The sequence below is a fragment of the Mustelus asterias genome, chromosome 8 (assembly GCF_964213995.1).
Source record: "Mustelus asterias chromosome 8, sMusAst1.hap1.1, whole genome shotgun sequence".
Classification (NCBI taxonomy): Eukaryota; Metazoa; Chordata; class Chondrichthyes; order Carcharhiniformes; family Triakidae; genus Mustelus; species Mustelus asterias.
Window position 1 is genome coordinate 49,597,532 of NC_135808.1, and position 26,294 is coordinate 49,623,825.

General features: G+C 48.3%; 2 protein-coding genes across 15 annotated transcripts in view; both read left to right on the forward strand.

Annotated features, from left to right (window-relative positions):
- The window catches only part of LOC144497128 (roquin-1-like), a 180,095-nt gene extending 166,225 nt beyond the window's left edge, over nt 1–13,870 (forward strand). For 11 of the 13 annotated variants that reach the window (XM_078217931.1, XM_078217929.1, XM_078217932.1 and 8 more), the window contains 3 exons: nt 6,477–6,589; nt 6,742–6,790; nt 7,883–13,870. In XM_078217931.1, coding sequence (XP_078074057.1) covers nt 6,477–6,589; nt 6,742–6,790; nt 7,883–8,020 — 300 coding nt within the window. In that variant the 3' untranslated portion in view covers nt 8,021–13,870. Of the gene's footprint in view, nt 1–6,476; nt 6,590–6,741; nt 6,791–7,878 lie in introns of all 13 variants that reach the window. The other 2 variants (XM_078217938.1, XM_078217939.1) reach the window with 1 other exon arrangement.
- Nucleotides 13,871–16,008: 2,138 nt separating this feature from the next.
- Nucleotides 16,009–26,294, forward strand: part of serpinc1 (serpin peptidase inhibitor, clade C (antithrombin), member 1) — a 29,585-nt gene continuing 19,299 nt past the window's right edge. The window contains exon 1 of one of the 2 annotated variants that reach the window (XM_078217944.1): nt 16,009–16,162. Coding sequence is in view for 1 of the 2 variants with exons in the window: in XM_078217943.1 (XP_078074069.1) it covers nt 22,052–22,107 (56 nt within the window). In the remaining variant the exon portion in view is untranslated. Of the gene's footprint in view, nt 16,163–22,023; nt 22,108–26,294 lie in introns of those variants that run through there. The other variant, XM_078217943.1, reaches the window with a different exon arrangement.

The following is a 26,294-nucleotide window of genomic DNA, read 5'->3' on the forward strand; positions in this document are numbered from 1 at the left end:
CTCCACTTTCTCCCCCACTTTCTCCCCCACTTTCTCCCCCACTTTCTCCCCCTCACTTTCTCCCCCCACTTTCTCCCCCACTTTCTCCCCCACTTTCTCCCCCCCCACTTTCGCCCCCCCACTTTCGCCCCCCCCACTTTCGCCCCCCCCACTTTCGCCCCCCCACTTTCGCCCCCCCACTTTCGCCCCCCCACTTTCGCCCCCCCACTTTCGCCCCCCACTTTCGCCCCCCCACTTTCGCCCCCCCACTTTCGCCCCCCCACTTTCGCCCCCCCACTTTCGCCCCCCCACTTTCGCCCCCCCCACTTTCGCCCCCCCCACTTTCGCCCCCCCCACTTTCGCCCCCCCCACTTTCGCCCCCCCCACTTTCGCCCCCCCCACTTTCGCCCCCCCCACTTTCGCCCCCCCCACTTTCGCCCCCCCCACTTTCGCCCCCCCCACTTTCGCCCCCCCCACTTTCGCCCCCCCCACTTTCGCCCCCCCCACTTTCGCCCCCCCCACTTTCGCCCCCCCCACTTTCGCCCCCCCCACTTTCGCCCCCCCCACTTTCGCCCCCCCCACTTTCGCCCCCCCCACTTTCGCCCCCCCCACTTTCGCCCCCCCCACTTTCGCCCCCCCCACTTTCGCCCCCCCCACTTTCGCCCCCCCCACTTTCGCCCCCCCCACTTTCGCCCCCCCCACTTTCGCCCCCCCCACTTTCGCCCCCCCCACTTTCGCCCCCCCCACTTTCGCCCCCCCCACTTTCGCCCCCCCCCACTTTCGCCCCCCCCCACTTTCGCCCCCCCCCACTTTCGCCCCCCCCCACTTTCGCCCCCCCCCACTTTCGCCCCCCCCCACTTTCGCCCCCCCCACTTTCGCCCCCCCCCACTTTCGCCCCCCCCCACTTTCGCCCCCCCCACTTTCGCCCCCCCCACTTTCGCCCCCCCCACTTTCGCCCCCCCCACTTTCGCCCCCCCCACTTTCGCCCCCCCCACTTTCGCCCCCCCCACTTTCGCCCCCCCCACTTTCGCCCCCCCCACTTTCGCCCCCCCCCACTTTCGCCCCCCCCACTTTCGCCCCCCCCACTTTCGCCTCCCCCACTTTCGCCCCCCCCACTTTCGCCCCCCCCACTTTCGCCCCCCCCACTTTCGCCCCCCCCACTTTCGCCCCCCCCACTTTCGCCCCCCCCCACTTTCGCCCCCCCCACTTTCGCCCCCCCCCCACTTTCGCCCCCCCCCCACTTTCGCCCCCCCCACTTTCGCCCCCCCCCCACTTTCGCCCCCCCCCCACTTTCGCCCCCCCCCCACTTTCGCCCCCCCCCCCACTTTCGCCCCCCCCCCCACTTTCGCCCCCCCCCCCCACTTTCGCCCCCCCCCCACTTTCGCCCCCCCCCCCCACTTTCGCCCCCCCCCCCACTTTCGCCCCCCCCCCCACTTTCGCCCCCCCCCCCCCCCACTTTCGCCCCCCCCCCCCCACTTTCGTCCCCCCCCCACTTTCGTCCCCCCCCCACTTTCGCCCCCCCCCCCACTTTCGCCCCCCCCCCCCACTTTCGCCCCCCCCCCCCCACTTTCGCCCCCCCCCCACTTTCGCCCCCCCCCCCCACTTTCGCCCCCCCCCACTTTCGCCCCCCCCCCACTTTCGCCCCCCCCACTTTCGCCCCCCCCACTTTCGCCCCCCCCCCACTTTCGCCCCCCCCCCCCCACTTTCGCCCCCCCCCCCCACTTTCGCCCCCCCCACTTTCGCCCCCCCCCCCCACTTTCGCCCCCCCCCCCCACTTTCGCCCCCCCCCCCCACTTTCGCCCCCCCCCCACTTTCGCCCCCCCCCCACTTTCGCCCCCCCCCACTTTCGCCCCCCCCCACTTTCGCCCCCCCCCCACTTTCGCCCCCCCCCCACTTTCGCCCCCCCCCCCCACTTTCGCCCCCCCCCCCACTTTCGCGCCCCCCCCCACTTTCGCCCCCCCCCCCCCACTTTCGCCCCCCCCCCCACTTTCGCCCCCCCCCCACTTTCCCTGGGTGCATTCTATCCCGAACCACAAATTCAGTCTGCAGGTTTAAAATTATCTGTTCTTGGTTTTCATCAGCGACCACTGGATCTTTATTTAAATCCAGCTTCCAAATTCCTCAACTGCACTGGGTGTCAACACGACACATCTCCACTGAACCTGACCGTGTCTCTGATCTTGGTTAGGTTTGATGGTAACTTTGTGTTGGATTGTAGACCCTCTCCCATTGCTGTTCCTTGCTGAGTTTTTGACGGGCCTTACTGGCTTTTTCGCTTCATTTCATTTCATTTCATTAACGTGTGGTTCTTGGCCAGAACCTAATTCCCATGCATTTACAGAGAATCACAGAATGGTTACAGCACAGAAGGAAGCCATTTGGCCCATCATGTCAGTGCTAGCTCTCTATCGAAACAGTTCATCTAATGCCACTCCCCACCTTCTCACCATAACCCTACACTTTCTTCCTTTTCAGATAATGATCCAATTCCTTTCTGAATGCCTCAATGGACCCTGCTTTCACCATACTCTCCAGCAGCGCATTCCAGATCCTAACCACTGGCGACATGAATGTGTTTTTTCTCATGTCTCTATTGTTTCTTTTGTCACTCAACTTAGATCTGTGCCCTTTCATTCTCAATCCTTCCATCAATGGGAACCATTTCCCCTTATCTACTCTGTCCAGACCCCTCGTAATTTTTAACACCTCTAACAAATCTCCTACGTGCCTTCTCTTCAAGGAAACCAGTCCCAGCTTCTTCAGTTTATCTCCGTAACTGATGCTCTTCATCCCTGATGATTCGTTCTCATGAATCATTTCTGCTCTCTCTCCAATGACTCCACATCTTTCCTAAAGTGTGGCACTCAACTGAACTAAACTGGGTTGAAGTCTAATTCTGCTGCCTTCTGGATCTTGGATGATCTCCAATATTGCCATTGGTTGTCTATCCCACACCTCCTAGATCTTCATTATCACAGAAATACCTCCAGGAGTGCATCTTCCAATCTTCTAGACTTCACTCACTCTGCACATCTGCACTCAAGCCTGGACAATAGTTTGTTCATAGAATCAAAGAATCCCTACAGTACAGAAGGAAGCCATTTGGCCCATCAAGTCTGTACCGACCACAATCCCTCTCAAGTCCTAATCCTGTAACATTTACCCTACTAATCCCTCTGACACTAGGGTCAATTTAGCATGGCCAATCAACCCTAACCCACACATCTTTGGACTGTGGGAGGAAACCGGAGCACCCGGAGGATGTTGATGCTCCTTGCTGAGTCCACCCTATCTATGTCAGCATTATCCCATCAGGGATATCTGATCTATAACTCAGACTCCCTCCAAGTGTCTCCTCTCTAGATTCTGAGGGGACTTCACAGGGCTGAAGATGTTTCCTCTATGGGGGAATTTAGAACTGGGAACCAAGGTTTAAAAGTCTCCACTTAAAACGGAATAATTTCTTCTCTCAGAGGATCGTTAGTCTTTAGAATTCCCTTCCACACAGAGAGAGAGAGAGATGCTGCGTTATTGAAAATATTCAAGGCTGTTAGATTTCTGATCGTAAGAGGGTGAATGATTGTGGCGGGAGCAGGTAGGGAAGCAGAGTTAATTTCACAATGAAATCAGCCATGATCTTATTGAATGGTGGAACAGGCTGGATGGACCAAATGGCCTACTGCTTCTCCCTTGTGATCCTATTCTCAGTTCACAACTAGAACCTGCACCTAGATAATCCCTGTGTCCATTTGCGTGCTTATTCTGGACCCAAGCCCATCATTTATTTTTCTGCTTTTTCATTTTCTTCATACTCTCTTTCTTTTCCTTTTAACTCTCCTCAAACTCCTCTCTCCTGCCGTCATACCTCCCATCATTTTGGAGGTTTACTGACTCCCAAAACCCCTACTCCAACCCTTCAACACTCTTCAACCTTCCTACTCTGCTGCTGTCCCAAGTTGGACTCCACCCTAGATTAGCCTACAGCTTCCTTCTGTACTTGGCTTTGTGTCCTTTGAGTGGTCCAATGCAGCATTCGTCATTGCGCCCTCACTAGCAGCAACCCTCGCTATCCATCCTACTCTCTCATCAAGCTTTCACCCAGTGCATCCCACCCACTGGAGGCTAATCTTTCCTACCTCCTTCCTGTCCCATTTGCCCCAATTCCCTCCCACTGCTGACCCTGTGCACTCTGTCAGCAGATCAATTCTCACTGCCCATCTCCACATCAAAGAACAAAGAAAATTACAGCACAGGAACAGGCCCTTCGGCCCTCCAAGCCTGCACCGACCATGCTGCCCGATTTGAACTAAAACCTCCTACCCTTCCGGGGACCATATCCCTCTATTCAAATCCTATTCATGTATTTGTCCAGACGCCCCTTAAAACTCACTATTGTATCTGCTTCCACTACCTGGACAATAGCTCTTACTTTGTGCAATATTTTTTTATGTGGCACCTTGTTGAAACCCTTTCAGAAATCCAAGTATACTACATCTACTCATTTCCCTTTATGCCTCCTGTTTGTTACATCTCCAAGGAACTCATATTTGTCAAATATGATTTCCTTTTCATAAATCTGTATAGACTCTGCCTGATTATAAATATTATAAGTATTATAAATGTTCCCAATGTCTTGCTATTACTTCCTTCATAATGTATTCTAGCATTTCCCGCAATGACAGGTGTTAGGCTAACTGGCCTACGGTTTCTTGTTTTCTATTTCCCTGCTTTCCTGAATAGGAGCATAATATATGTGATTTTCCAGTCCAGTTCCCCAGAATCTAGAGAATTTTGGAAAATTACAACCACTATCTCTGCCACAACTTCTTTTGAGACACTTGGATGCAGGCCATCAGATCTGGAGGGCTTGTCAGCACTTAGTCTCATTCATTTGCCAAGTACTTTTTTTCTAGTAATAATGTTTATTTTACATTCCTTCCTCACTTCACTCCTGATATTGTGCTGTTGCTCGTAATGTCGTCCATTGTAAAGACAAACAAATGATTTGTTCAAGATCTTTGCCATTTCCTTGTTTTCCCTTATTAATTGCCCAGTCTCGTACTCTTAGAAAGGAGCAAAGTTTAATGACTCACTCCCATTTTATACACTTGTTAGAGCTCTTTTTTTTATTCATTCGTGGGACATGGGCGTCGCTGGCTGGCCAGCATTTATTGCCCATCCCTAGTTGCCCTTGAGAAGGTGGTGGTGAGCTGCCTTCTTGAATCCTTGCATTCCACGGGCTGTGGGTTGACCCACAATGCCACTAGGGAGGGAATTGCAGGATTTTTACCCAGCAACTGTGAAGGAACGGTGATATATTTCCAAGTCAGGATGGTGAGTGGCTTGGAGGGGAACTTGCAGGTGGTGGTGTTCCCATTTATCTGCTGCCCTTGTCCTTCTAGGTGAAAGTAGTCGTGGGTTTGGAAGGTGCTGTCTCAGGATCATTAGTGAATTACTGCAGTGCATCTTGTAGTTAGTACACACTGCTGCTACTGAGCGTCGGTGCTGGAGGGATTGAATGTTTGTAGATGTGGTGCCAATCAAGGGGGCTGCTTTGTCCTGGATGGTGTCAAGCTTTTTGAGTGTTGTTGGAGCTGCACTCATCCAGGCAAGTGGGGAGTGTTCCATCACACTCCTAACTTGCGCCTTGTAGGTGGTAGATAGGTTTTGGGGAGTCAGGAGGTGAATTAATTGCTGCAGTATTCCTTGCCTCTGACCTGCTCTTGTAGCCACTGTGTTTATGTGGTGAGTCCAGTTGAGTTTCTGGTCAGTGGTGACCCCTAAGGATGTTGACAGTGCGGGATTCAGTGATGGTAACACTGTTGAATGTCAAGGGGCATTAGAGTGTCTCTTGTTGGTGATGGTCTTTGCCTGGCATTTGTGTGGCGTGAATGTTACTTGCCATTTGTCAGCCCAAGCCTGGATATTGTCCAGATCTTGTTGCAGTTGAACTTGGACTGCTTCAGCATCTGAGGAGTCACGAATGGTGCTGAACATTGTGCAATCATTGGCGAACATCCCCCACTTCTGACCTTATGATGGAGGGAAGGTTGTTGATGAAGCAACTGAAGATTGTTGGGCCTAGGACACTACCCTGAGGGACTCCTCAGACTTACTGTCTGAGGTCTACAGTAATATTGTGATGATGTGGAGATGCCGGCGTTGGACTGGGGTAAACACAGTAAGAGTTTTAACAACACCAGGTTAAAGTCCAACAGGTTTATTTGGTAGCAAATGCCATTCGCTTTCGGAGTGCTGCTCCTTTGTCAGATGGAGAGGATATCTGCTCTCAAGTATGCCCTGTTTGAGAGCAGATATCCACTCCAGCTGACGAAGGAGCAGCACTCCGAAAGCTAATGGCATTTGCTACCAAATTAACCTGTTGGACTTTAACCTGGTGTTGTTAAAACTCTTACTATAATATTGTGACAGCAGTGGATTTTGACCAGAATGCACAGCATTGTAATGGATTGTAATTCTGTACATTTCTTACACAGGAAAGCCGGCCCTCACTGGAAATGCAATATAAACTGGCATCCAACAACCAGACTGAGAACGGACAGTCTGAGCAGCAACATAAAGCCCCTGAGGACCTGCAGCCTTCCCTCAGGTAACAAACCAGGGCCCAGTGTTTTTATCACTTTGACTCTGTCAGAGCAGCTCCATCTTTATCCAGCTCTGTTTAATCTCCTATAAATGAGAATTTTTAACAGATGCTCCGAAAAGACTCCAATGTGTTTATTTTTCGTTAACAAAATGCAGGCTTTCACCACAGATATATGAAGAGAACAGGGCCAGTGCCTGCAGGCAAGTGGCAATAATTATTGTAACTAAGCCATATAGGCCCCAGTTTTGCCAAGTTGGCTGTTTCCATATTCATATATGCTCTATATATTGAGATAGTCTTAGCATCTGGCGAGGACCTGATCAGACTAGACCATAATATTCTTTGCAGCCTATTAGCCTGCAGACTGACCTCTTTGGTGAATTAGTAGAGGGGCCCAGGAACAGAACCTGGGATGAAGAATTCCACAGTTTTGAGATGCTAAGACAGACTGAGTTGGAGAGGGTTACAATTGACTGCCTGGCTGAGGTTTAGATTTGGCCATTGGCAGGTTTCGAGCTGACTCTGTTCTGAATTTGGCAAGCAGGGTTTGGTTTTATGCCAATTGTATTTTGGCCATGATTTAGGATAGGTTGCGTTCTGGTTCCTGTTGAGGTTGACAATATTTTGACCACAACTGCCTTGTACTGAGGGGAATTGGACTGGACTGGGTTAACACTGTCTATAAGTTTCATTATTGAACTGACTTTATTTCACGGGAAGTTTTGTTGACGCTTGAAAGTGTTTGATAGTCTTAGTTTAGGAAGCTATCAACTCCAATGTTGCAGTTGAGCAATTGGGTTTCCCCCAAACCATCTATCTGTTTTTGGCCACTCAGTACAGGCTGGGGGCATCTGGTGACAGTGGAATGCACTGTATTATCTGTGAAGCACTTTGGAATGCCTTAGTCTTGATTATACCAGAGTGATGTTATTTCTACTGACAAAGCTGCATTAAACCAGTCATTTGTGTCGATGGGGGGTATTTGCAACACTGGCACATTGCAGTCCTGGTGGAGAATTATATAGTAAGAAGTCTATCAACACCAGGTTAAAGTCCAACAGTGTATTTGGTAGCAAATGCCACTAGCTTTCGGAGCGCGCTGCTCCTTTTATATAGACCTTTTATATATCCTTTTATATAGAATTATATAGACAGCAATAAATGGCTAAGAGACAGGAAATTCAGGGGGCTGAGCAGACCAACCTTCCTACATCCACAGCATTATAAATCTAAGTCTGGTTTTGTCCATGCTGCAGACTATGAAGAGCTAATCTCTTCTTCTCGTTGTACAGTGAGGGATCCAAGGTCGGGGCCTCCAGCTTCATTACAGAAAGCTCCATCGGCGCGCTGACCAACAAAGCTGCCTCTCTGAACCTGGCCCCTGACGCAGAGGGAGCTGGAGATCGCTGCGACAGCCAACAGAATGGGCTTTAAACTAACAAAGCTGGCAACCTGCCCTGAACAAGCCAGCCTGAACGCCTCATTTAAAAAATGCAGCACTGCAACCGACAAACTTGACATGCCACTCGTCTAGATGCAATGCGTCAAAGTAGCATTGAATTATTTTGTTGTTGTTGTTGTGTATGTGTGAATTAACTTTTTGTTTTATTAGCATGCATGCCTTGGCTCGCAAGGCATGGGACATATCCTTATGATTACCTGGTTAATCTTAGTGAAGTAATCTCACCTTATATACCCCTACTTCAGAACTGTGCCTGCAACAGCGCAAGTTGATGAAGTCACATTCCCATGGGATTCTGAGATGATGCGACGAAGGTCGACATCACAGATGGAACCTTTTTAGTTCCACCGCAGTGAGGAGCAAATACTTCCACTAACATAACTTACAGAAAGGCTGTTACTATCTGGGAGGAGCGAGCTCTGGCATCTTCCTTTTTCAGGACCTTCACCAGAAGGTTTTACAGCTACAACAGGGAAAAGGAACATCAGGAGCCCTCTCTCAACCAGAAAAGTAACATTCTTAAATATTGTCATTGTGCTTTCCACAGGGTGGAAATTAACTAACCCAAGAGCAGCCTTACCGGGAAAGGTTTATTGCTTTCTGAACACATTCTTTTTTGAAGACACTGCCTCCCTTTGCTGAGCCTGGCTCCACAAGGAGATTGAAAAGTCACACACTGGAGATGTGGCAGAGGAGATTTGGACCCAGGGTCCCAGTGTGGTGAGAAGAGGGAGGGGGAGCTGAGACCCAGGGTCCCTGTATGGCGGTGCTGAGACCCAGGGTCTCAGTGTGGGAGGGGATTGGGCTGTAGGTTGGATGATCTCAAAGGGGTTCCCTGCAGAATTGTTTGTAGGATGAACCTTTGCTGTAGTGACATTTCAGTGTGTTCGGGTTTGGACAGGTCGAGGTGGGATTCTGAGCTCTGACTCTCACTGATCTGCCTTCCAACACTGGCACACGGGAGCAAAGGTCGCAGTATTCCCAATTATTTCCAGTGGAAACTAGTCAAATAAAATAGAACCGCAGAGAGAAAAAAATATTCAGATGACAATTTTGATGCACAACTGAAAAGGGATGCTCTCTCTCTCCAACCTGCAGTGAGGTCTGGGCAAGTTGACTATGTAGTGACCAGATTCTCTGGCTTTGGTTGAGTGACAGATCCTGGGCACTGGTTCTAGAGGCCTGATTGAAGGATTCCAGTCACCCAGCCCTGGGTCAGACATATCTCCATCAAAGTCCTTGCGTGGCGTCAGATGAATGCAGGGCCCCTGTGCTCCATGTCTCCCATGAAGGTGAGCACTTGACCAGCCATTGACATTTGTAATTTTCACATTGAATTTTGACTTAATAGAACATTGGCTGGCAAGGTTATTCAGTGTTCTGCTTGGAATTCGAGCTTTGTGCAGTTTGTGTGTGTGCGTTTTTTTTTAAAAAGAAAAATTCCTTTAGTCACAACTTTTAAAATAAACAAATATTTGTGTGCTTTGCTTAAACCTCCTCTCGATACTGAGGAGGCTGATTTTGTTTCAAACTGTGGTTTTATTTCAGCCTCAGCTGGCCTGGCCTGCCTCCTTTTCCCCCCAGTCTGATGGAGCTGATCTCGGTAACTCTGCTGCCTCGAGACTAAACCGAGGGTCAGACCTGACATTCTGGGCACCCTCTTGATCCTGGGTACACCAGCAAGTGGCAGCTCCCTGCACTGTGTTACACAGGAAGGAAGCTGATTGATCCTGTTAGACTGTAGGGAGTATCACACAGCAAGGAGTCTTTGGAGTTTGAGACGCCCCCAGCTGATTTGAGATCAAACCTCTGAATTAATGCCCAACCCCTCTCCTCCCCACTGGCCCAGCCCCCACACACTCACTTCAGTCGAACTGGCCTTGGTCCGTACTTTATCCTTTGCCCGCAGGTTTAATACCCCCTTGTTTAGCAGGTGGTATCTGTGCCAGTTTGAGGTTAAATCAACAAGTCAATATTATTGTCCTCAAACACGCACAGGGCAGAGTTCGCAGAACGATTCCTAAATATCTGGCTATCAGCAGGGAGACATTCCTGATCCGAGCCGTGGTGCAGTCTCTGGTTGCATTTAGAAATGCTTTAGCAGAGGATTTACTCCCTTTCCCCCACCACTCCCCTCAGCGCCACTCCTTCCATCTGCTGCTCAAAGTGTTCTGTACTCCCAGCTGCCTGTGACAGGTCAGTGCAGTTCAGACTGATGTCTCCCAGTCGTTGAGAGCGAGATGGGACACTACCCAGAATAGGTAGCGTACGATGGCATTTCCCTGCATGACCTACAGCGTTTGAGTGAGTGTGCCTGTGCTACCAGAGGAGAGAGGGAGGGTTATCAGTTCAGCCCTGCTCCCCAGTTCCCAGGGATTGATGAGGAGCTAGGCTGAGCAAATTTAACTATAAGATTATTGCACTGGAGACAGAGAAGACAAGGCAACTCCAACAGAAACCCCTTTCCCCAATCCCATCCAGGACATTAACATCTCCTCATTTTGTTTCAGGATTTCTAACAAGTGTAGTTTTTTTTCTCTTTCTCACTGGAAGATAGTGCAAGTGCTCAGAACAAACTGTGGAGGACAGCATAACGAGGGTAGAGCAGGGTCCGTTGTAGGTCCCAGAAATAAAAGAGCCGAGGTCAGTTCACATGTTGACTACTGCCCAGAGATTTTCAAACCTCTCTCTGGGATGTTTTAAGCTGAAATGTTTCCTGCAGGAAAGCACTGCCTCTTGAAACCCATGTTGCTCAATGTTTTATCAACAGTACCAATCACAGATCAAATGTTTTTAGATATTTTTTGCATCAAGTGTGTAACTCTTTCTTTCCTAATAGTGAGTGCATTGATCTTGTTCATGCTGATGGAACGCCAGTAATTCATCAACCTCAGGGGTGGTACAGTGCTGGGGGTGTAGCCCTCATGGTGTTGGATATAATTCCAGGAGAATGTCCCTCGTGGTATACATGTATTCCTTGGGGTATTGGGTACAGTGACTTTCTTCTGACTCTAATACTTTCCATCTGTGCCTCATCAGCAGTTTCGCTCCCTTCACAGCTTCAGAACCTTAATTTTGCCAATGACTTCTGTGAAGTTGTTTTTTGCAATAAGGGATGGAGCTGATTATTACTCCGTCAGATATGGAGAGGGGACGAGGCTGCTGGATGATAAAACAGATGTAATCTGCATACTGATTCAGTGGTTGGCCACGAGGATTTGTAGAGCATTTGTCCTTCAGATGTTTTGGTGGAGATTGGGCACCAAAATGAACTACAACATAAAGACTCTTTGCTGCATACTCGTTGTGGAGGCTGGCACTGAGCTCTGGGTACAGAGTGGCATTGGCTAGTCCTCTCGAGTGACTAGCAGACGCATTTCATACCAGCATTTTCACTGGGTGATCTCCACGTGTGTTAAAGTTTCGCCATACATTTGGCGCTGCTGGATTGTAAGGATGTTAAGGGAGAGGAGCTTTCACTGTCACAGGCCCAGTAGTGATTGTCCATCAACTTCTTGTCCAGTGTGCAGTAACCTAGGGATTGCTGTCGCACAACCTTCGACTGGGTATAGCCACTTACTGCATTTGTGACCATTCACATTGGTTATGCTGTGTACATCAGTATCTGCATTGGTCAGCATGAAGCCCAACACTTTTCCAATCTCTTCCAACACATTCTCATAGACTCCAGTGAACCGATCTGCCTTTTCCATTGAGCATAGCTCACTGCAGACAACTTCCAGGAATATCATACTAACTCTGGTCAGGAGTCGGAATTGTCAGTCCTGTATGAATTTCACTCGGACCCCTGACCTCTCTACCCTCTGGGCCCCATGCCCCTCGCCTCCATGTGGCTCAGTACAATTTCCTCGTCCCAGATACCACACCTGGTTTGTTTGTTGTCTATTCCACCAGAAATCTGGATCCTGTGCAGACTATTCCAGATGCCATCACTTTGGTTAGTTCTGTTTCCCAAATGTTGCTTCTTTTCCTTTAGAAATGATGAGCACCAGAGCTGAACTGAACCTCACTGACATCATTAATATTAGCTTATCTCGCTCCCGCTGATAATCAGCGAGGGCCTCGGAGTGCATGTCTCCCACAAATTGCGCCTTGGGCTGTGTGGGAGCTGTCTTCGCAAACAGCCAAACATTGACCCCGGTGTGGGTTTCATGCAGGGCGGGGCTTTGTACAGTAGAGTTTGACAATGGCACATTTGGTTTAGTTTGTAAACCGCTGCCAGTAGTAGTTTCTAGCTGCTTTCTACAGCCTCAGTCTGTGTCCTTTTGAGATGCCAATGTAGAAACGTCAGCAGTGTGTTTGTGAAATTGCATCAGTTAATCTCTGACTGGCTATTTTCTGTATTTTTAATTCTGCTCGTCACTATCAGCAAAGGAATGACTGAATGAATTTAATTCTGCAGGCGGGGCTGCAGTGGTGTGACAGAGACCCCTCACCAGGATTTACCTTTCAGACACTAAAACCGTAGATATCTAACCACAATGCTGCCACGTGCTCCCCCCCCCCCCCCCCCAAACAAAAAACTGGCAAATAACCTTCAGAGCACCAAGATTCTCCCACAGTCACTCATTTCTGTCAGCAGAATTGCTGTTTAATAAAAATGTATTCAGCCAGTCTCTTCAATAGATTGCAATAAACGCCTCTCTTCATGCTGTCTTCCTCTCCTGTCTTTCTTATTTTCTCTCTCCTCTGCTCTCTCTTTTCCCTCCTTCACTCCCTCCCTCTCACATGCATGTTAATTCGATTCCCAATCCTGTGCAAATTGGCCAGTGCTAAACAGAATGAAGGTATTACAACCACTATCCCTACATAGAGAAATGCCAACTTTAATGCTCATTTACAGCCCAGTGTACTTTCATCTTGTGCCACCACTTTTTGGTGTACAAGTGGTCCGGTTTGACCCTGAGCCTCCCATTGCAACAGGCAGGTATTTGGTTTGGGGAATGCACAATATCCCCCAGGCTGGAGTGCAGACCCTCAAAAGAATTAGACTTCTCGCCAGCTACTACTCCCATGGACTGTGGCCATCGCATGTCTTGGGCACTGTGTGCTCGACAGGTTGCTATTCCAAGTACACGATTCCGAGCATCGCTGTAAGAAATGTGCCACTTTTTCTTTTAACACACTGGAATTGGAAGATGTGGACCCAGGGTGCAAAGGTTGCTTTTCTGGGAGGCTGGGTCCACTACATTGCCCATAATTCCCCTCACACACCTGCAGCCCCATCATCTGTCTCATTCTATACACTGGATGTTAGGAATCGCAAAGTGTACAATATACTTTTGTTTGGATCTAAAATGAGCATGTGGACACTTTTCAGCTGCCCGATAGTGTTTGGTTTTGCTAAGGGATCCTATCGAGGGAGTAATATGAATGATTGCTATGAGCTCTATGTCACAGGAGCAAACCACCCACTACACCTGCTGCAGTCCATCCTCGCAGTGAGAATGTTGCCTTTCTCACACATCAGCTTGTTTAGTTTTCTTAAATTAAGGTAAAAAAAAAATTTCCTGAAAATTTTGTTTGATATACTCCAGTATGGAATGTTTTAGAATATCTTTCTCCAATGTGGAATGTAGCTTTTTTTCCTTTGTAAAGAATTCACTGTGTGAACATTGTTTTTTGCCTTTGTATAGTACAATAATATTCAGCTACAGGATTGGGAGGACAAAGGGGATAAAAATAAACTGTACATGAGATTGTTCTGCTTGTCAGAAAGCGAATGCAGTTCGTGTAATGATAGAAGTTCACAAGGACTTCAATAAATTGTTTAAAAACAAAAAAAAAATCTTTGAATTGCAGCTGGTGTCTTTGGTCCTGTTTATTTAATGTGTTAACCAACTCTCCAATTGTCACGTCCTCTGCCCCATCGCTTGGAAAGGATTGGGGCCCTCTCTAGTGAGGCCTTTGGCACAGAACTGGCCTCACGCCTATCCCTGACGTGCTTTCCCTGCAGCAACTCTGTGCAGCCTCTGGCTCTCGATGTTCTCCCTCAAGGTTTTCCCCTTCGAAGGCCTCCTCCAACACTATGGTTGAGTGTGCTCAGGGTGAAGTTGGAGGGATCTCACTGGGAATCTGTAGCTGATGGAATAGCAGCAGTGCTCTCTAATATGGCAGGAGAGTTAACATCTTACAGGTCTGACAGCATCTGTGGAGAGAGAACTGAGTTGACATTTTGAGAATTCGGACAAAGAGTCATCCAGACTAGAAACATTGGCTCTCCACAGGTGCTGTCAGACCTGATTTTCCAGCATTTTCTGTTTTTGCTTCAGATTCCAGCATCTGTAGTGATTTTATTTTATATCAACATTTTGCAGCATGATTTAGATACACTAGGGTATGAGAAAGGCCTGAGGCCCATCACTGCAAACACCAGCTGGGAACATGACACTGATCTTGGGCTGCAGAGCAGGCGTAGCCCATTCTTTCAACATTGATACCCCTCACTTAATTTTAAAGATACTCATTGAATATCAGGGAGGGGGAGGTCAATTGAACACATGCAAGGGTGGACCTGAAGAATGATGAGGTTCTGCAATAAGTGTCACTCAGTTGTGGACTCATAACATAGTGACTCAGTTGTGGGCACATAACATAGTGACTCTATCAGTCAGAATGATAACAAATGATTCAGACTCGGTCAGACTGAAGATCTGATCCCAGGACTGAGGGATCAACACTTAACAGATTCCAGCTGACACCAGAATGAAACTCGGCTCAGCACAACGAGGAGAGGCTGACTGATATTCCTGGAACTAAACACAGCACCCAGTGCAGCACTCCCGCAATGCTGGCCCTTCAACAGTGCTGCACTCCCTTAATACTGATCCTCAGACAGTGCAGCATTCCCTCAGTACTGACCCTTCTGACAGTGTTGCATTCCCTCAATATTGACCCTCTGGAAGTTCAGCACTCCCTCAGTACTGACTCTCCAACAGTGCAGCACTCCCTTGGTACTGACCCCTCTGACTGTGGAACATTCCCTTATTGTCAACCCGCTGACAGTGTGACAGTCCCTCAGTCCTGACTCTGATAGTTCAGCACTCCCTCAGTGCTGACCCTCTGACAGTGCAGCACTCCCTCAGTACTGGCCATCTGACAGTGCAGCACTCCCTCAGTGCTGACCCTCTGACAGTGCAGCACTCCCTCAGTACTGGCCATCTGACAGTGCAGCACTCCCTCAGTACTGACCCTCTGACAGTGCAGCACTCCCTCAGTACTGGCCCTCTGACAGTGTGGCACTCAGTAAAAAGTAAAGTTTATTTATTAGTCACAAGTAAGGCTTACATTAACACTCCAACTAAGTTACTGTGAAATTCCCCCAGTCGCCACAGTCCGGCGTCTGTTCGGGTCAATGCACCTAACCAGCATGTCTTTCAGACTGTGGGAGGAAGCTGAAGCACCCAGAGGAAACCCACGCAGACACGGGGAAAATGTGCAAACTCCACACGGATAGTGACCCAAGCCCGGAATCAAACCTGGGTTCCTGGTGCTGAGAGGCAGCAGTGCTAGCCACTGTGCCACCGTGCCACTCGTACTGAACCTCTAACAGTGCAGCACTCCCTCAGTACTGAACTTTTGACTCTGCAACATTCCCTCAGTACTGAACCTCTAACAGTGCAGCACTCACTCTGTACTGAACCTCTAACAGTGCAGCACTCTCTCTGTATTGCGTTGCACTTCCAGCCTATTTAATAAACGCGAGTCTCTGGAGTGGGTCTCACCTTCACAACTTTCGAGTTCAGAGTGCTGCACACTATCACAGGACTCCACATTTTTCTGCAGACTGTCGAAATCCTCTCCCTCCCCCACTCTGCCACCATTTGGAGTTTACAGCAGAGGATAGATCAATGGAGCAAGTTGCAAGGGTTAAGCACAGTTGAGAATTGTTTATTCTGAGCTTTCTGTGAAGCTGCTATTGGGTCTTGGTGTTTGCACTGATTCTGTAATCTCGACAGTGTCAATACAGCAGCCTCACAAACAGTGCGCTGCCAGTTTGTCTGCTGTTTTGTGGGTTTTTTTGAATTCTGATTTGATTTACTATTTCATTTGAAACATTGTCAAAGGCGTGCGAGTGGACAGAGCCTTCACAGGTATGTGACTGTATCTCAATTCCATGATTAAAGTGTAGGCCGAGAGAGCTGGGAATGTCAGGGATACTGCAAGCTTCTGGAGAATCATCTTCCACAATTCCAATGGGACTGCTGTGTGGACTGACTGCTCCAGGACAGCTCAGTGACTTGAGCTCAAACTCAATCCCTGCTGCGACTGTGGGAATATTAGAATGAGTTTCTGCTCCAATATTCCCTGGGGGAAGGGATCAAGCAAATACGGGATCCTGTGATGAGGGATTGAGAGAGGAAGGGATCAGAGGAGGGGATCAAGTTACAATGGGATTGCGTAAGTAAGGGATCAAGCAAATACGGGATCCTGTAATAAGGGATTGAGAGAGGAAGGGATCAGAGGATGGGATCAAGTGGTAAAGGGATCAGTGATGACAGGATCATGGAGAAGGGATCTGGTGAGGCAGGGATCAAGTAATTAAAGGACTGGAGGAAGGGTCATGGAAAAGGGATCAAGTGAGGAAGGTTTTGGGTGAGAAAGGGATTGATGAATGGACCAAGATCAAAGTGATCGAGTGAGAAAGCGATCGATGAGGAAAGGATCAATGTGGAAGGGATCCTGGAGGAAGGGATTAATGAGGATGTGATCAGCAAGGACTGCTTTGGTTCAGGATGAGATCACCACAAGTCAGCGTGATTTGACTGTGATGCACTCTCCAGTCAACCCTCCATCCTATTGAAGGTGACACGTGAAGAATGGCCCTTTCTGCAGAGTGTTCGAATTGTCTGTGGAACTGTGTACCCAAGAGAAAGTGAAGCAAGGGGCAGAGTATTTGTGATCTTGTTGATTTTGTTCTTGGGCAGTTACTGCCATTGAGAATGGGGCTTGCTATTAACTGATGTGGTTCTGAAGACATTTTAATGTCTGGAGCTTACTGACCTTCCCTTATGTTCCTCACCTGATCTCTTCATATTTTGTTTGCACCTTCAGACTGTGATTCATAGAACATAGAACATAGAAAAGCTACAGCACAAACAGGCAAGTTTTTCTGCCTCCTGGATCCCACAAGTTGCGCCGAACATGTCCCTACCCACTAGGCTTACCTATAACTCTCTGTCTTACTAACTTCCATGAACTTATCCAAAAGTCTCTTAAAAGACCCTATCGAATCCGCCTCCACCACCACTACCAGCAGCCGATTCCACGCACCCACCACCCTCTGAGTGAAAAACTTACCCCTAATATCTCCTCTGTACCTACTCCCCAGCACCCTAAACCTGTGACCTCTTGATTCATATGGGCTGTAAATAAAACACCCCAAAGATACAGGTTATTTCTGAATTAAGAAGTTTCAATAGTCAGTATTCAGAAAGGTCAGAGGGTAGATATTGACAATGGATTTTGCTTGCTCCATGCTGAGCTGTGGAAGGTACACAGTCTGTGAGGGAAGGTGTGACGTAGCTCCCCACCCCCGCCAACCCTCCCCCTTGGTCTCACCCACCCCCCATATTGGCTCCCTCCAGTTCTTGTTCCACAGGCTTCAGTCACTCAGTAGAGTGCTTATACTGCCCTCCAGTGGGGACCTCACTCAGTGCAGATGGAGTCACTGTGATTCTCACTCAGAGGAAGACTTAAACCCCCAAAGTGTGTTTGGTGGTGGGGGAGGAATTTAACCTGGTAGCCCCTTGCTTCACTTTCTCTTGGGTACACAGGGGATAGCTACCTCTAGCCCAATTCAGTTTGGGGAGGGAACGCATTTAGTGCCCATTTAAGTGCCTCAGTCCAGCATCTCTGATATTCAACCAGCAGCGGGCATAGTGGGAACCCACAAAGCAAACCCTCAGAGGGGACCCTCGTTCAAAGGCACTCAGTGCCTCATCGAGGGACCCAGCACCAGGAAAGAGAGGCAACCCGCTGAGAACCATCCTTTTGCCCTGGCTGCCAAACCCTCTCCCCCATTCCCATAACTGCCCCCTCCCCCATCCTACAAATCCCTATCCCACTCCCTCTCACTCACCTGTGGTCTGGGCCCCTGGGTGATCCTGGGCCTCCAGTGCGTGCATTACCAGCAGCTGTCACCACTCCTCTGGTGGCGCCAGGCTGGCGGCGGGAGGGTAGAGATTTCCGCTTCCCGGGTTCTCGATTCCGGATGAGGCCTGCCACCATCTCCCCAAGTGCCTGGGGATATGGTGGGCTTTCCCCAATTAAATACCACCCAATGGGCGAGATTTTAATTCACTCAAAACCCATTCACCTGCACAGAGTTAAAATTGGGCCCAGTTCAGGCCAGGGCCCATTCAAGACCAGAAGGGTCAGCTGGAGACCTTAGGTATGGAATGAAGAAGAAGGATTGAGAGAATTGGGTTCTTGCCTTTCAAGGAAACTTTGAGTCAGGGAATTGGTGGGGGCTCTTCAGGTCCATCATATCTGTACTGGCTCTCGAGACAAAGGAGCAATTCACCTTGAGCTACATCCCTGCCTTCTCCCCGTAATCCTGTCTAACCTGTAAATTCTTCCTATCCATTTAACAATCCAATTCCTCACTGAAAGCCTCAATTGAATCTGCCTCCACCGCGCTCCCAGGCAGCACAACCACAATCTTAACCATTCACTGTGTGAAAAGGTTTCTCCTCAGGTCTCCATTGTTTCTTTTTCCAATGATTTTAAACCTGCGCCTTCTCATTCTCGATTCTTCCACCAACGGGAACAGTTTCTCCCTATCGATTCTGTCCAGATCCCTCATGATTTTGAACATCTCGATAAAATCTCCTCTCAGCATTCCCTTCTCCAAGAAAAACAATCCCAACTTCCCCAATCTATCTTCGCAATTGAAATTCCTCATCCCGGGAACCATTCTCGTGAATCTTTTCTGCTCTCTCCAATGTCTTCACATCTTTCCTATAGTGTGGTGCCCAGAACTGGACACAATACTCCAGCTGAGGCTGAACAAGTGCCTTGTTAACCTGTGGTGCAATTGTTAGTGTCTTTGTATTCCAAAATATCTTTGCTCCTCAACTCCGTCTAGACCTTCCAAATCATAAGTAATCTCACTATCCCTCTTATCAAAATGAACTACCTCACATTTAATTGATTGAGTGAGCTTCATCTGCCAATTATTTGGCCATTCTGCAAGTTTATTAATGGCTTCTTGTAACTTGTTACAGTCATCCTCAGCACTTGTGAGACCACATCTGGAGTACTGTGTATAGTACTGATCTCCTTATTTAAGGAAAGATGTAAATACAACAGAAGCAGTTCATAGAATGATAGAATTCCCACAGTGCAGAAGGAGGCTACTAAGCGCATTAAGTCTGCACCGACTCTTGACAGAGCATCTTACCCAGGCCCACCCTGCCGCCCTATCCCCGTAACTCCACCCATTTACCCCACTAATTCCCCCTAACCTACACATCTTGCGACACTAGGTGGCAATTTAGCATGGCTAATCCAACTAACCTACACATCTTTGGAGTTTGGGAGGAAACCGGAGCGCCCAGAGGAAACACACGCAGACTTGGGGGGGAATGTGCAAACTCCATACAGTCAGTTATCCAAGTCTGGAATCGTACCCAGGTCCCTAGTGCTGTTGGGGGGAGCAGCCTACCTGGGGGAAGCAACAGTGGCCGTGCCTCCGGCGCAGAGTCCGACCCAGCAGCTCAGAAGGGGAGGGAAAGGGAGGATGAGCAAACTGACCACAGCACCAGGGTACAGGGAGCCGTCCAAGTGGGGGGACAAACAAGAAATGTAGTAGAAATTGGGGATAGTACACTTTTGGATGCTGTTGGGGGGGACTTATCAGGGGTAAGCCATGGTGTACAGGTCACTGGCTCAGAGTCTGTCCTTGTGGCTCAGAAGGGAAGGGGGGAGAGGAGAAGAGGATTAGTCATTGGGGACTCCATAGTTAAAGGGACGGATAGGAGATTCTGCGGGAACGAGAGAGACTCACGGCTGGTGTGTTGCCTCCCAGGTGCCAGAGTCCACGATGTCTCGGATCGTGTTTTCGAAATCCTTAAGGGGGAGGGGGACCAGCCCCAAGTTGTGGTTCACATAGGCACTCAAGACATAGGTCAGAAAAGGGATGGGGATGTAAGGCAGAAATTCACGGAGTTAGGGTGGAAGCTTAGGGCTAGAACAAACAGTTGTTATCTCTGGTTTGTTACCCGTGCCATGTGATAGTGAGGAGAGGAATAGGGAGAGAGAGCAGTTGAACACGTGGTTACAGGGATGGTGCAGGAGGGAGGGTTTCAGATACCTGGACAATTGGGGCTCTTTCTGGGGTAGGTGGGACCTCTACAAACAGGATGGTCTGTACCTGAACCAGAGGGGGAAATTTGCTAATGCTCTTCGGGAGAGTTTAAACTAATTCAGCAGGGGGGTGGGTACCTGAATTGTAGCTCCAGTGTACAGGAGGTTGAGAGTAGTGAGGTCATGGATGAGGTTTCAGGGTCACAGGAGTGTACTGGCAGGCAGGAAGGTGGTTTGAAGTGTGTATACTTCAACGCCAGGAGCATCCGGAATAAGGTGGGTGAACTTGCAGCATGGGTTGGTACCTGGGATTTCGATGTTGTGGCCATCTCGGAGACATGGATAGAGCAGGGACAGGAATGGTTGTTGCAGGTTCCAGGGTTTAGATGTTTGAGTAAGTGCAGGGAAGGTGGTAAAAGAGGGGGAGGTGTGGCATTGTTAGTCAAGGACAGTATTACGGTGGCAGAAAAGACATTTGATGAGGACTCGTCTACTGAGGTAGTTTGGACTGAGGTTAGAAACAGGAAAGGAGAGGTCACCCTGTTGGGAGTTTTTTATAGACCTCCGAAAAGTTCCAGAGATGTAGAGGAAAAGATTGCAAAGATGATTCTGGATAGGAGCATAAGTAACAGGGTAGTTGTTCTGGGGGACTTTAACTTTACAAATATTGACTGGAAAAGCTATAGTTCGAGTACTTTAGAGGGGTCAGTTTTTGTCCAATGTGTGCAGGAAGGCTTCCTGACACAGTATGTAGATAGACCAACAAGAGGCGAGGCCACATTGGATTTGGTACTGGGTAATGAACCAGGCCAGGTGTTAGATTTGGAGGTCGGTGAGCACTTTGGTGACAGTGACCACAATTCGATTACGTTTACCTTAGCAATGGAAAGGGATAGGTATATACCAAAGGGCAAGAGTTATAGCTGGGGGAAAGGAAATTATGATGCGATTAGGCGAGATTTAGGTGGCATAGGTTGGGGAAGGAAACTGCAGGGGATGGGCACAATTGTAATGTGGAACTTGTTCAAGGAACAGCTACTACGCGTCCTTGATAAATATGTACCTGTCAGGCAGGGAGGAAGCAGACGTGTGAGGGAACCGTGGTTTACTAAAGAAGTTGAATCTCTTGTGAAGAGGAAGAAGGAGACTTATGTTAAGATGAGACGTGAAGGCTCAGTTAGGGCACTTGAGAGTTACAAGTTAGCCAGGAAGGACCTAAAGAAAGAGTTAAGAAGAGCCAGGAGGGGACATGAGAAGTCTTTGGCAGGTAGGATCAAGGAAAACCCTAAAGCTTTCTATAGGTATGTCAGGAGTAAAAGAATGACTAGGGTAAGATTAGGGCCAGTCAAGGACAGGAGTGGGAAGTTGTGCGTGGAGTCTGAAGAGGTAGGAGAGGTACTGAATGAATATTTCTCGTCGGTATTCACACAGGAGAGGGACAGTTGTCGAGGGGAGTACTGAGATGCAGGCTGTTGGACTGGACGGGATTGAGGTTCAAAAGGAGGAGGTGTTAGCAATTCTGGAAAGGGTGAAAATAGATAAGTCCCCTGGGCTGGATGGGATTTATCCTAGGATTCTCTGGGAGGCTAGAGAGGAGATTGCAGAGCCTTTGGCTTTGATCTTTGCGTCGTCATTGTCTACAGGAACAGTGCCAGAAGACTGGAGGATAGCAAATGTTGTCCCCTTGTTCAAGAAGGGGAGTAGGGACAACCCTGGTAATTATAGACCGGTGAGCCTTCCTTCTGTTGTGGGCAAAGTTTTGGAAAGGATTATAAAAGATAGGATTTATAATCACCTAGAAAGGAATAATTTGATTAGGGATAGTCAGCACGGTTTTGTGAAGGGTAGGTCGTGCCTCACAAACCTTATTGAGTTCTTTGAGAAGGTGACCAAAGAGGTGGATGAGGGTAAAGCGGTTGATGTGGTGTATATGGATTTCAGCTAAACATTTGATAAGGTTCCCCATGGTAAGCTTTTGCAGAAAATACAGACACATGGGATTGAGGGTGATCACAGAATCATAGAAACCCTACAGTACAGAAAGAGGCCATTCGGCCCATCGAGTCTGCACCGACCACAATCCCACCCAGGCCCTACCCCCATATCCATCCACTAATCCCTCTAACCTACGCATCTCAGGAAACTAAGGGCAATTTTAGCATAGCCAATCAACCTAACCCACACATCTTTGGACTGTGGGAGGAAACCGGAGCACCCGGAGAAAACCCACGCAGACACGAGGAGAATGTGCAAACTCCACACAGACAGTGACCCGAGCCGGGAATCGAACCCAGGTCCCTGGAGCTGTGATTTAGTGGTTTGGATCAGGAATTGGCTAGCTGTAAGAAAACAGAGGGTGGTTGATGGGAAATATATTTCCTGGAGTTCAGTTATTAGTGGTGTACCGCAAGGATCTGTTTTGGGGCCACTGCTGTTTGTCATTTTTATTAATGACCTGGATGAGGGCGTAGAAGGATGGATTAGTAAATTTGCGGATGACACTAAAGTCGGGTGGAGTTGTAGACAGTGCGGAGGGAAGTGGCAGGTTACAGAGGGACATAAATAAGCTGCAGAGCTGGGCTGAGAGGTGGCAAATGGAGTTTAATGCGGAAAAGTGTGAGGTGATTCACTTTGGAAGGAGTAACAGGAATACAGAGTACTGGGCTAATGGTAAGATACTTGGTAGTGTGGATGAACAGAGGGATCTGGGTGTCCATGTGCATAGATCCCTGAAAGTTGGCACCCAGGTTGATAGGGTTGTTAAGAAGGCGTACGATGTGTTAGCTTTTATTGGTAGAGGGATTGAGTTTCGGAGCCAGGAGGTCATGCTGCAACTGTACAAAACTCTGGTGCGGCCGCACTTGGAGTATTGCGTACAGTTCTGGTTGCTGCATTATAGGAAAGATGTGGAAGTGTTGGAAAGGGTGCAGAGGAGATTTACCAGGATGTTGCCTGGTATGGTGGGAAAATCGTATGAGGAAAGGCTGAGGGACTTGAGGTTGTTTTCGTTAGAGAGAAGAAGGTTAAGAGGTGACTTAATAGAGACAAACAAGATGATCAGAGGATTAGAAAGGGTGGATAGTGAGAGCCTTTTTCCTCGGATGGTGATGGCTAACACGAGGGGACATAGCTTTAAATTGAAGGGTGAGAGATATAGGACAGATGTTAGAGGTAGGTTCTTTACTCAGAGAGTAGTAAGGGTGTGGAATGCCCTGCCTGCAGCAGTAGTGACATCGTCAACATTAAGAGCATTCAAATGGTTATTGGATAAACATATGGATGATATTGGAATAGTGTAGATTAGAGGGGCTTTAGATTGGTTTCACTGGTCGGCGCAACATCGAGGGCCGAAGGGCCTGTACTGCGCTGTAATGTTCTATGTTCTAGCGCTGTGAGGCAACAGTAGTAACCACTGTGCCACCGTGCCAGTTCAGAGAAGGTTCACTAGACTAATACAAGGAATGAGTGTGTTGTCTTATGAGGAAAGGTTGGATAGGCGAGGCTTGTATTCATTGGAGTTTAGAAGAGTAAGAGGCAACTTGATTAAAATCTTTAAGATCCTGAGGGGTCTTGACAGGGCAGATATGAAGGATGTTTCCACTTGTGGGAGTATCTAGAACTAGGGGTCTCAGTTTACAAATAAGGAGTTGCTCATTTCAGACAGAGACCAGGTGAATCTTTTTCTATCAGAGGGTTGTGAGACTTTCGGACTCTCTTCCTCAAAAGGCAGTGGAAGCAGAGTCTTTGAATATTTTTAAGGCAGAGCTAGATAGATTCTTGATTAACAAGGGGGTGAAAGGTTATCGGTGGTAGGCAGGAATGTGGGGTTGCAGTTACAATCAGATCAGCCATGGTCTTATTAAATGACGGAGCAGGTTCGAGGGGCCAAGTGGCCTACTCTTGCTCCTAATTAGTATGTCCGTATGGATTGACTATCAGCCTAATATGGTGTCATCCACAATTTTAGAAATTGTGGGGTAAGTTCTCCAGTTCCGCCCACCTTAGGAATTGCCACGGGGGGACAGAAAAGTTGACACATCATTTAAAGATCCATTGTCCTCAGGCAGGAATCTCCAGTCTCAGGGCAGGCATGTCCGGAAAACCCTGCCTTGTGTTTTTGATTGCAAAGTCCAAATGTTTACTGTAAATTGTGGACAGCAGTGATATCAGCACCGATCCTGGAAGTGGTACTCCACTTCCCACCTTCTGCCACTCTTAATAACCATCCTTTACTCCCACTCTCTGCTTCCTATCTTGAAAAAAAACTTTAAAATAGGTGCAGGAGTGCAGCCCTTCGAGCCTGCACCACCATTCAAAACGATCATGGCTGATCATGAACTTTCAGTATCCCACTCCCGTTTTCTCTCCATGCCCCTTGATCCCTTTAACCGCAAGGGCCATGCCCAACTCCCTCTTGAACATATTTAACGAACTGGCCCCAACAGCTTTCTGTGGTAGAGAATTCCACAGGTTCACAACTCTCTGAGTGAAGAACTTCTTCCTCATCTCAGTCCTGAATGGCTGACCCCTTATTCTTATATTGTGACCCCTAGTTCTGGACTTCCCCAACATCGGGAACATTCTTCCCACATCTAACCTGTCCAGCCCCATCAGGATTTTGTATGGTTCTATGAGATCCCCTCTCATGCTTCTAAATTCCAGTGAGTACAAGCCCAATCGATCCAGTGTCTCTTCATATGTCAGTCCTGCCATTTTGGGAATCAGTCTGGTGAACATTCGCTGGACTCCCTCAATAGCAAAAATGTCCTTCCTCAGACTAGGAGACCAAAACTGCACACAATACTCAAGGTGTGGCCTCACCAAGGCCCTGTAGAACTGTAGCAAGAAATCCTTACTCCTTTACCCAAATCCTCTTGTGACGAAGGCCAGCATACCATGAGCTTTTTTTGCCGTCTGCTGTACCTTCATGCCAACCTTCAGTGACTCTTCCACCATGACACGCAGGTCACGTTGCACTTCCCTTTTCCTAAACTGCCACCATTCAGATAATAATCTTCCTTCCTATTTTTGCCATCAAAATGGATAACCTCACACTTATCCACATTATATTGCATGTGTCTGTCTGTCACTTATCTCCTGACTCCACATTCTCTGACCTTATTCATCAGTCTGTTCTGGGAAGGCCTTTTGAAAATCCAGATATGTTACATCTACTACATTACAAGCGCCAACTCTCTCTGTTATCTCCACAAAATGATAATATTGGCCAAGCAAGATTTTCCCTTTTGAAACCAATGGTGACTGCTTATTATTATATTTGTTAATTCTAAATGATCTATTCTCTCCTTCAGTAAATTCCATTGTTTTTCCCATCACTAACATTAAGTTGAACATAGAACATAGAATCCTACAGAGCAGCAGGAGGCCATTTGGCCTATTCAGTCTGCACCAACTACAATCCCACCCAGGCCTTATTCCCATAACCCCATACATTTACCCTAGCTATTCCCCATGACACTAAGGGGCAATTTAGCCTGGCCAATCCATCTAACCCACACATCTTTGGACTGTGGGAGGAAACCAGAGCACCCGGAGGAAACCCACGCAGACATGGGGAGAATGTGCAAACCCCATACAGACAGTGACCCAAGCCAGGCATCGATGTCCCTGGCGCTGTGAGGCAACAGTGCTAACCGCTGTGCTACCGTGCCACCCTAATTGACTGGTCTATAATTCCCTGGACATCTTCTGTCCCCCCTTCTTAAATATCGGAATGACATGTGCTATCCACCAGTCCTCTCGTACTTTATCTAGTGAATTATTAAGTCTGAGTAATTATGCTTCCACTTTGTGAGAAGGTTTTATCCTCTTTGACTTTCATTTGTTTATTCAAAAATCTTGGGGGCGATTCTCCCAAAAAAATTCTACGTCTCAAATTCGTGTAAAAACTGCAGT